This window comes from Coccomyxa subellipsoidea, assembly GCF_000258705.1.
Source record: "Coccomyxa subellipsoidea C-169, whole genome shotgun sequence".
Classification (NCBI taxonomy): Eukaryota; Viridiplantae; Chlorophyta; class Trebouxiophyceae; family Coccomyxaceae; genus Coccomyxa; species Coccomyxa subellipsoidea.
The window spans coordinates 1,578,603-1,589,568 of NW_005178040.1; the positions used below are offsets into that span (position 1 = coordinate 1,578,603).

The window sequence follows — 10,966 nt, forward strand, 5'->3', positions numbered from 1 at the left end:
AGCGGGTGTCGGGCGCGTGAACTTGAGGCTAAAATTTGCACCTCAATGAAATTTAGGCTGAGCGGGGCAAGCATTGCGTCTAATTGAAGGCTGTGGGACGGAACTGAGGTCATTTATTCTCATAATTCGCAATCCTTTGAAGGCCAAGGCGTGTCGCATGTATCTAAGGCTGCGCTTAACAGGTCCTGAAATCTCGTGAATACAAGGCTCTGTTCGTACAGATGTCGCCTTCGTAATCTATGCATTGGAAGGGGCATTCTCCGTTCATTGCTGGATGGTTGTTAGAAGTTGCAGTAGGGCCATTGAGGAGTCTTGAGCAGCCTCGACATGCATCATATACACTGCCTTGGATGTGTTAGATGCGCAATTTAAATCCCAAGCACGATTTTGCTAGCAGATGAGTGAGGCCTGGTCTCGTCTAATTGAGTGAGGCCTGGCCTCTTCTGGTGGCTAGGTGTTGCGCATACAGCAACAGAGCACAGTGTGTCAGCATCTATGTCTCTGCATGAGCGCACATCTGGCATACGGCCGTCAGCTGCACCCCCTCAGAACCAATGGGCAGCAGAGAAAAGCAGTGGGAATGAAGAGCTGCCTGTATCGAGCTCACAGCGGCAATTTGACAGGGGAACAACATTCCTTCGAGTGGGCAGCGGAGACATTGCAGAGCTGCATGAACGCCTAAGCTCGTCCCGTGGGTCAGGCACCAGCACTGACGGGGTGCGTGGCTGGAGAATTCCCCAGCAGGTTCAGTGCCTTTCATTCTCCGACAGGAAAAGACGCCACTGAGCGTTCTGTGCATGCACAGATTGATCAGCAGACGAGCGCCCCTATACCGGAGCGAGATTGGTCAGTACGGACAGGGGACTGGCAATATCGGCAGGTGCGCATGCATGCCAACGCATGAGCCTATCAGGAGAGCACCGTCAAGTTCTTTTGCGGTGCATAAAATTTGCTGCACAATTGCTTCTAATGCTCATGAGGATCTGGGGCAGGGGGAGGGGCCGGGGCCGAGCAGCCCGGTCAGAGGGGAGCAGAATTCTATTGTGGCATTTCTGAGGAGCAAAGAGGGTGCGCTGGGCCTGCTGAGCATGGCGCTGCTCATCTTCCAGGGCACTGCGCTGTCCCTGACTCTGCGCTTCTCCAGGTGCCCACACCACCGCTGCATAGCACCCTCTTTCTCTCTGTCAGCATCTTCTTGGACCATTAGTAATCGATGATGTTTTCGAAGGAGCAGCTATCCTTTAGATTGACAGTTGGGCCTGAAGTTGAGAGTTCGAAGGTGCCGACACCATCTGCTGCATGGCACTCTCTGTCACAGCATCTTCTTGGAGCATCTACAATTGATTTATTTTCTGAAGGAGCTACTGCCCCTAATTGAGTCGGGCCTGAATTTGAGGGTTGGAAATTTAAAATCGAGTTTAAATCAGTGATAATATGACGTGCAAGAGCGGCATTGGAGAGGGACGGGGAGGCTGACCTAGCATCGTGTGGCTAGGTATCTGGTCGCTGCCGAAGCTGTAAAAGATCTGATTACATGCAGATGAAAGGAAGTTCAGAGATGAATGTCGGGTGGTGTGCTGGCAGGACAAGGGGAGGAACTCAGTACCTGGCGTCGGCGGCGGTGGTGTGGACGGAGCTCATAAAGCTGCTGGTGTGCATGGTGGCGCAAATGGTGGAGTGCGGGCGCACGGCGGGGCAGCGCGGCCTGGCCTTCCGGGCCGAGGTGGTGCATCAGGCCGAGGAGATCCTCGGCCGCTCCTGGCCCATGCTCGTGCCCGCCGCCCTCTTCGTCATGCAGCAGGCGCGCTTTCTTCCTGAGCATGCCACCCCCACATGCATCACACAACTGAAGTCATCGACCAGCCATAATTCTTCATGTTGCCCACTCCTCTGTTCAGATCATCTCTGCATGCTCTCAAGAGCTCCTGCCTGTCCTGCAGGACAGATATTTTGATGGAATAGACTACAGGTGTCTCGGCATGAGGGATGTCAGCAGCAATATATGCTACATTGGCTGCATGTGGGTTGGGATGGGGGATATCTGCTGGACTGTTTTGAGGCATTCAAGTGCCGTGCAGGTTCTGGTGATAGTGGCGGCAAGCCACCTGGACGCCGTGACGTTCCAGATCTGCTCGCAGTCCTTCAAGATCATGCCAACGGCGCTGTTTGCGGTGTGGCTGCTGGGCCAGTATCTGGCGCCGCTGCAGTGGGCCTCGCTGCCCGTTCTGGCCGTCGGCGTGGTCTTTGTCACAATGAATGGTTCCACGCCGGCCGGCGGCGGCAGCTTTGAGGGCGAGAGCGACCTTGTACTGGGCCTTGCCGCCTCGGCCCTGTCTGGCCTGTCCTCTGCCTATGCCGGTGACTCTCCTGCCTCATGCACCCCATCTTGAAGCAATGTGTCATCTGACCACCCTCAAGATGAAAGTGTATTTAATCGGCAGCGCAAGGGACCATAATTGTCAAACTGCATGCCGTTCTGAAGTACCGTCCTCTGTCACTAGCTGCCACAGAGGCAGCTTTCTTGTCTTGGGCCTTGTTGGGGCTGCTGCGGTAAAGTTTTAGGCGGATGGTTGTCTTACGCTGTGTTGTGTGGGGTGGCTGCAGGGGTGTATTTTGAGAAGTATGTGAAGGGGAAGCAGGGGCAGACGCTGTGGATCCGGAACCTGCAGCTGTCCTTGTATGGCGTGTGCCTGTCGCTGGCATACACCTACCTGAAGGACGGCCGGTGAGGGCCTCTGTCAGCATCCTTGCAAATCACCGTGGCTGTGTCGCTCTCCTTGCCAAGTAGTTGTGGTGCACGCCTGATGGCAATTCTGTGGGTGCGCAGATCTGTGGCCAATGGTGGACTTATGCAGGGCTTTGACGGAATTGTATGGGGAGTTGTGGCACTCCAGGTGTGTCATGCCTCACTTTCTTTGCACATGGGAGGCTGGCCTGATTGGTGATGATAATGCTTCTTAGCACCTCAAGGGTGCCTGCATGTTGGGCTTTCTTAGAGACCAGCGCTGCAATTGAGCGCAGGTGTTTGGGGGCTTGATTGTGGGCATGGTGGTAAAGTATGCTGACAACATCCTGAAGAATTTTGCGAATGCGCTGTCCGTGATATTCACGGTGATCGGGGCCATCCCGCTGTTCAGCCAGTACCCCAGCGGCTGGTTCATTGTGGGCGTGGCAGCCGTGATGCTCTCAGTCTTCATGTATGGCAAATCCACACCGCAGGTCAGTTTTCTGCCCTTCTCAGACAACTCCATGCCCATCAAACCTGCCGGTTCTGCACAATGTCAGATCCGTTTTGCTCGCTGCAGTTCCATGCATATCCCAGATTTAATCCTCCCAAGCTCAAGATGCAACCTGGATCATCTGGAGTACACGCGCCATCGCTGCACGTGCAGCCCAAGCGGTTGCCATGGCTCACTGGACTCAAATTTATTTTTCCAGAGATGTCAAAAGTGGCTGAGGACATGGAAATTGGTGTGAGCAGGGGTATGAGACATTTGAGGCGTGCTTCAAGACGCTGGCGGGGCGCAATCTGCTGCCGAGCACGATGGAGGACACGGCGGGCATCATGCGCTGGCTGTCGCCGCTGCGCCGCCGCCCCGACAGCGCCTCCGACATGAACAGCCGCGGCCGCTGCAGCGCCCGGGGCACCGCCACGCGCGTCATTCTCATCGCATCCTCCATTGCGATTCTGATCGCCATGATCGCTCTCACGCACCACCCCCGCACCCAGGCGCGCCCCTGATGCACTCTGCTTTCAAAATCTGAGTTTGAATCTCGCAGTCCTCGGCATTTCCCATTCAGAGTTGTGGATACTAGTTGACCTGGCCCTCAGCCCGTCTGCACTTGTCAAGCTAGATCACGTGCGGGCCAGACATCATTGCTGAACCCAGCCTGTGCGGTTCCCAGCCTGTATGCCAGGGGTACGCTGCTCCCTGCTAGATTTCCTGGCCCAAAGCTATGCCACAGAAGACACAGCAAAGAGTCATCAAAGGAAAATATTGCTCTGCAGGCCCCATGGAAGGCGGACAATTGATATGTGCGGTTGCTTACTGCCTGGTGTGGTTTCTGTGTGGGCAAGCGCCTGAGCCTGTGCTGGCCCTGGTGTGCAGGAGGTGATGCAGCGTGGCGCAGAGGAGATTGGCAAGATGCTGAACAAGGGGTTTGACCGGCAACGCATGCCCACCAGCCAGATGGCAGCCTCTCAGTTGGACTCCGCCTCTGGAGTTGGCCCAGCAGACCTCGCAGGCGAGCAGGGGTTCCCAGCCGCCAGCACCGGAGCATCTCAGCTTTTCGGTACCTCGGATGCCAATAGCGCTGCCAGGCAGTGGATGAAGGATGGTCTGGATGATGAGATGAGCTGAGAGGATTGTCCTAGTGCTACATGTGCGTCAGCAGTTCGGCTAAATTGTCACTCATAGAACAGACGTCTGAGGCTGAGAGATACTTGGGAGTGGAAGAGGCATGAGTGCTTACATCACATCAGCGATTTCTATTACGGTGTTTTCAACGCCAGCACTGAACAAAGGCTTGTGCTTTATATGGGGATCGTCAGAGGCTTCCATCACAAACACAGCGGAATCACAGGTTTACAGCCATTACTCCGCGTAGCAGTAGTACAGCATTGTATGTTATCAGACACTTTAGCACATGCCGCATTGGGCAGCCCAACCCATCCTGGATCCTTGAAATAATGTAATCACTGCTCAGTTGTCAGACAAACGATTCTTCACGCACTGAATGGCACTGTAGAGGTCCAGCTGGCATAGCACAACAAATTTTTGGCAAATATGTAGCAGCTCTTGCTGTCAAGGATGAAGATCGCCATGGGTTGCATTGGCAGCCATTAGGTGATCTGTGGACAGCGCGCGGTGCTGCAGGCGGTTGATGAGGATCCAGATGAACAGGTGGATAAAAATCGCATAGGCAAATGCCGCCAGGCGCCCCAGCGGGTACTGCTTCAGCACGCGCACAACCGTCGACGCCGTAGTGTCCAGTATCCTGCAGGCCACACACCAGCAGCCTCAATGCACATGCTCCAGCATTGCAATTTACATCCCATCCAGGCATCACATCAAGGACAAACTCTGTGCAACCACTACCAAGGGACTCAATCCTGCGCAGCGCCTGTGTCTTGTCTCCCAATGCAGTGGCTTTGCATAATTGTGCATGCCTTTCTAACCCATTTCTCGAGCCAAGCTGTGATCATTAGGGGTATAACGAGTAGAGACTTCCCACAGAAAGACAGCGGGGGGACTCACGCGGCACCGGCCTTGACAGCGCCGCCGACGCGGTTGTTGTTGGCGAGGCGGTAGTAGGCCTCCCCCATGGCCTCCATCGGCACCACCACATCCCCCTCCGCAAGATACCCAGCCGACCTGTCGCTCTTCATGCGCCTGCACAACAGGCACTTGTTCCTCAGTCATACAGAAGCATACATTTGCAAACAAAGAGCATTTGCTACTCCCACTCTCAAGATTTCCTCAGGAAGGCCTCTCTGCTGCATTTTCAAGTCCAAAGCCAGCCGAGCACAGTGGAGCTGAATGAAATGAGCCCCGAAATTCTGACACTTTGAACCCTCCCAGACAACCGTGTTCCCAGTGGAAACAATATCAGTCTTGATATTATGCACTCCACTGTGGCATGCCACACTATCCATGGCCGTCATACACATAAAGGGCGGTGAAGAGAGTGGTACCTATTGACGCGCTCGGCCTGCTCGCGGGCAGCGGCCAGCTCGCGTTCCAGGGACAGCTGCTGCGCAGCTTTCTCCGCCGCCAGGCGCTCCAGCTGCGTCTGCTTGAGGTACAGCAGCTCTGTCACCTGCTCAACGCCGCTCGTCATCCATATATTTCTAGGCCGTTGTGGGCACCTGATTCAACAATCTGGATCACCCAACTCAAAAGATGTCATGCACAAGCAGCATCAAATACCATCCTCCAAAATGGGTGACATGGCCAAGTACAAGAACAAAGAGAAGTGATGAGCGGGGCGCAGTCACCTCTCTGAACTGGCGCTGCAGGTCAGAGGCCGGCCCAGCCTCATGCAGCTCGCTGCTCAGGCGATCGACGTCCTGCTGCAACCTTCTCGCCCAGTCCTCTGCTGCCTGCCGCTGCGCTGCTGCCTCCTGCAGAGCTGCACCCTGCTCCCCAACTGTTCTGCGGAGCGCATCCACCTCACCAGCATCTTGCTGGGTCCCTGGCTGCGCCTGGCTGCCAGCCGACTCCATCCTGCACCACCAAACAGGTACATTTAACGTCTTCCAAGTCAGAAATGCACAGAAACCATTTTTCGCTCTAGCAGGGCTCTCAACTGAGACGGAGCCAGCAGGCAAGGCCAGCACCCACTCAGAATGTATCAGGAAAAAAGCATAAGGAGAAATGTACGCCTTTCTGGCCAAGCACCTGGCAGACTGCAAGGCCAGGTCCTGCGCGAGAGCATCGGCCCGCTGCTCGGCGGAGAGCGCACGCTGCTCGGCCTGCGTGCAGCGGCGGGTGCGGTCGTCGAGTGAGCGCTGCATGGCGGTCAACGCGGCGGCGCTGTCGGCCAGGCCGGCTTCCAGCTCGGCCTCGCGCGCCACGAAACTGCGTCGCGCCTCCGCATGCGCGCCCCGCTCCTCCTCCAGCCGACGCTCCGCCGCAGCCGCCTCCGCCCGCAGCGCCGCCACCATGTCCTCCTGGCTCGCCTGCATGAGCCATTGAATAGGATGATAAAGTACCTCCAAATTTGTTTACCCCTTGCGCTCCTGGTCTGCCTAATTTGTTCATACATTCCTTGCATCAACCACATGTAAAATTCTTATTACTTTCTCTGCTTTGAGTGCTCAGGTCGAGCCGCAGAATCTGCTTGGTTGCCAACTATAGATACAGGGCGTGCGAGCAAATAGTGGTCAGCTCTCTGGAGACCTTGGCCCTGCTCAGTCCCCGTGACCGCACCGTGCGCACCTGCCACCTTGTGCTCCTTGCTGACTGGGATTGTGCAACATCATGAGGAGGCTCTCACACCTGGCTTTCGGTCTGCAGCCGTGCGTTTTCTTCGGCCAGCTTGGATGCCTGGGCCTCCGCCTCGGCCAGCCGCGCCGCCATGGCCCCCCTCTCGCGCTCCAGGGCCTCCTCTGCAGCCTGCTGCGCGGCGTTGGCCGAACTTGTAGACGCCTCTGCTGACACGCGCGCCACCTGGGCCTTTGCCAGCTCGTCCTCCAGCCTCTCCGCCCGTCCAGCAGTATCTATATCACATGCATTAAACAGCCATTCATGAACAATGTTCTAGTCAGGGTGCAATTCGTGAGTTGTTCTGGGGCAATAGACCACGTCTTCAGGGATGACCAGGCAAGGCAATGAGGCCATGCACAGGGACGCCACCGGTGAGCTTGCTGTCGGCGTTGCGCAGCTCCTCCTCCAGCTGCTCGTTCTCCCCTCGCAGCTGGTCCAAGCGGCGCCGCAGCTGCTCGACCACCCGCACGAGGCGAACCTCCCTCTCGTTGTTGCTGGCCGACCCCTGCATGTCTGCAGGGTCCGAGCCTGGAGCCTCCCCTGCAGGCCACACCATCCCCTTGTTAGCACACTGCAGATGATGGAGAAGAATTTGCACCTTGTTGAGTATGTATGTGGAGAACTGGGAAGACCCGGGTTCGCACCAGCAGGAGGGCCGGCGGCAGCAGCTGCAGCAGAGATGGCTTCCGCTATGGCAAGTGCCTGTGACTGTGCTGCCGTGGTCGTGCTTGGCCGTGGCTCGCTCGTGCCCGGCTGCTCTGGGTCGCCCCTCTCGATTGCATCTGCCGGCTTTGAGTCACTCTGAACATCAGGTGTTGCCTCTCTGGGGTTCCCCAAGAGCTGGCTGTCTGCCTCTGTCTTGTCAGCTGGGACTGCAGTGGAATCTGAGTCAGGCTGAGGTGTCAGTGGTGCAGAGTGGACTGCATTCTCTGCTTTTCTGGCTGAGTCCGCTGGGGATCCTTGCTCAGGCACGGCCGGTCTGGGAGATTCCCGATCGATCTGGCCGCTTCCCTTGGAGGGCAACTGGAGCATCACGGCAGAAGGGCTGCTCTCAAAAGGAATTTTGGCACTGCTTGGGGCAAAGGGAATGTCCGGCTGCGCTGCTGCAACACCAGGAGAGATTCCGGTGCTCCCAGGAGGTTCTCCAGCTGCCATGCCAGAGCTCAGCACTGGCTTGTCTGCTTGAGTCCCTGTGCCTTTCGGACTGGTGATGGCAATATGCTCCTTTTCAGCATCTCCCAGGGTGTCTGATAGCTTGACCGTAGGGGTTTCTCCTACTGCAGATGGCATCTCAACATCCGATGTACTTCTTCGCTCTGGAAGATCGGACGTTACAGCCTGCAACACAAGGATATGTAAAGCTTAAAAAAATAAGGAGCGACGATAAGGCGCGCGCTGAAGTGCGTGTGTTCAGCAACTGACTTCAAAAGTGTTGTCATTCAGTCGCTCTGAAAATCCAAGAAAGTTTATATAAAAGCACATCTTGTGCTCGACAAAGCATTCGATTGCAAATCCCATCACCTGCTCAGGAGGTTTGCGTCCTCCGACAGAAGTTGGAGCGTCTTGTTGATCCCATCGAGGTACAGCCACAGTCTTAGCTGTCCTGTCCACGGCTTCCAGCAAGCCTTCCGCTGCCTTAAGTCTGCTCTGTATCCAGTTTGCCATGCTTAATCTCGTGAGGCTCAATACAGCTTGAAATGTTGATGCAATGCTCAACAACAGTCGAACATTCCGTGAGTAAACTTGTCCCTTGTTCTGCTCAATCAAGCTGTAGGGTGGACCAGGACTTACAGGGCGTCCCTTTTCATTAGTGCGTCTTCGCAGTGGTCCGTTTGTGCTCATGCAATCAGCAATTTCTTGTGAATCCTAATCTGGCAACCTTGGTATATGCATGCAGACTTTCATGCACACACTCAGTATCTGCGAGCTTTCGAAGAGATGACAGATGCCGTGTCGTGTATTTCATAGCGCCATGCAAGGTAGTAGGAGTCCAAGTTTGGGAATTGTGGTTCAAGGAATCAAGTATGCAGATTGACATCTTGCTATCTGAAGGCCTGTCTTTGAGAACCCAGCAGATCACGCAATATGAGTTCTACCGAGAGCGTTTACAATCCTCGGCTCACTCATGCTGTCTGGTTCTGCACTCGGACGTCTGGATCGCCTTTGGATGGGCAGTACTTGCAAACACTCCAGGTGCAGACGCAGGCAGAATGCAATATCCAGTGTCTTTCACACGCCCAAGACGCTCTAATGTACCTCTCATTGTATGACTGTGACATTGTTGTCTTTTCATCGCATGCTAGGAATTCTTGCTGGACTCCAGCACGGCCGATGCCACCTACATGACCATCATTGGAAGAGCCCGTGCTGAACCGCTCAGGTGCGATTGTGTGCATATTTTCAATATCTTAACCATTCTAATATCTTCCTTTCTCCTGATACCGGCGATCAACAAGACATCGTGTTGTGCAGTGTGGCTGTATGGGTGAAGTGCGTGGAGTTACTGAAAAGATATCTTCCCAGGTGAGCAATGTGTACGTGTTGCGAAAAGCACTGCATGAAGTATCACTGTCCATTTTCATGAGAATTTGGGCCTGACATTGCATGGAAGGATCGGGAAAAGTGCCCACAAACCCTCCCCTGTGACTCTTCCGTGTGCAGATTTGAAGCATCCACAAGCACCCTACAGGAGATCAGAGCTTTCTGCTCTGATTGCATGGCCAGCATGGAGGATTTGCAGCCTGGTATGTGCTGCCCTTGATGGCAAAAACTAGTGGTACTGACACACCTTTTCAAGCTTGGCTACTTCAGTGCTCCTGTGCACTCAAGGCTATTCCACATTGACAGGCCTCCTCAGCTCCTTACAATTTCTGCAAGCACTGGTGGCACAGCAAGCAGGGGAGAGTTCCCCAGCTCGTACGCTATTCAGGTCGGAATTCACCCACTGTGCTACTGCGTTTGTTGGCTGGAGTCCTATTGCAAGAGACAGGAAAGGGTGCATCATGAGTTTTGGACATGGCGCCAGAAACATGTCCTGGGCTGGAGAAGTAAGAATCATTCTTACAACTTTGGTGTCATCAAGATCAATAACGCCCTCTGTGACTACCCTTGCAGGCAGGCAGATGACTCACAGGCAGGCTTGGACATTTTACCCGCTGGACATGGTTCACCAGTCTCCCGGCAAGAGCTTAGCACGCCACCTCGTGGTACAATCCCGGCTTTCTTGTTTGGCATGCTGTTCAGAAACACTTGTTGCACATGTTGTGCATTGCCACCTCACATTGACCATCATGCTGGACGCATGCCACTGCATCATGTTGTATAGAATGATTCTTACTTCACTTATTGTCTGCAGGCCCGGCGTCAGAGCATGTCAATTCCGCATCCCAAAGCAGGGCTACTGAGTCACGATACCAATCCCAGGAAACAGACCTCATACCAGATATGCTCACGTTCGCATGGCTGCCAGAGGCTGCTCAGGAATATCATTCTCTTGAGAGCTGTGCAGCATTTGTGCTGTCGCTTGCTGTGGTATCCAAGCGAGGTAAGGTACAAGCTAGTTAAGGATGTCCCAAGTTTGGCTTGTTTCTTTGTCTACTGCCGGAGCAGAAAGGTCTGCCCTTCTTGTTGTCCAGGGGCCTTCAGCAAAGGCCTTGCAGACAGCATTTCACCAGACAACTTGGCTGGGGAGACATTGAAACTGCAGAAGCAGCTCAACACAATTGCAGCGCTGCATCAAATGCGGGGCAGGCATGCGGCTTATCTCCCAAACAGGAGAAGCCCAGAAGCGTCGGCCAGAAAGAGGTCCGTGGCACTACCATGTCGTATAGCGATCCAACCGGCACCTTCTGTCTTATTGCTTTACTCAGTCCTGATGGCAGCATCTTTCTTCTGCAGGCAGCACCGCGTATCAGCCAGCAACAGTGAAGCAGCTGCCCTTCTCCTGGATGAAAATGACATTGAAGCAATCTTGGAAA

General features: G+C 54.7%; 3 protein-coding genes across 3 annotated transcripts; 2 read left to right on the top strand and 1 right to left on the bottom strand.

The window, feature by feature from the left end:
• Positions 1-495: 495 nt before the first annotated feature.
• Positions 496-3,742, top strand: COCSUDRAFT_60937 (hypothetical protein; the record flags this gene model as incomplete). Its single annotated transcript, XM_005650420.1, has 8 exons — positions 496-717; positions 993-1,144; positions 1,585-1,789; positions 2,079-2,358; positions 2,605-2,725; positions 2,828-2,894; positions 3,022-3,219; positions 3,482-3,742. 8 exons carry the CDS (start codon positions 496-498, stop codon positions 3,740-3,742), a joined length of 1,506 nt encoding a protein of 501 aa, XP_005650477.1.
• A 169-nt stretch (positions 3,743-3,911) lies between these two features.
• On the top strand, positions 3,912-4,361 carry COCSUDRAFT_60938 (hypothetical protein; the record flags this gene model as incomplete). The annotated part of the gene is made up of 2 exons (XM_005650421.1): positions 3,912-3,920; positions 4,110-4,361. The coding sequence occupies 2 exons, from the start codon at positions 3,912-3,914 to the stop codon at positions 4,359-4,361; spliced, it is 261 nt and encodes an 86-aa protein (XP_005650478.1).
• A 444-nt stretch (positions 4,362-4,805) lies between these two features.
• COCSUDRAFT_40156 (hypothetical protein) lies at positions 4,806-8,021 on the bottom strand (the record flags this gene model as incomplete). Its single annotated transcript, XM_005650422.1, has 8 exons — positions 4,806-4,998; positions 5,259-5,393; positions 5,696-5,820; positions 5,999-6,227; positions 6,402-6,682; positions 7,002-7,222; positions 7,359-7,529; positions 7,634-8,021. The coding sequence occupies 8 exons, from the start codon at positions 8,019-8,021 to the stop codon at positions 4,806-4,808; spliced, it is 1,743 nt and encodes a 580-aa protein (XP_005650479.1).
• Positions 8,022-10,966: the final 2,945 nt, after the last annotated feature.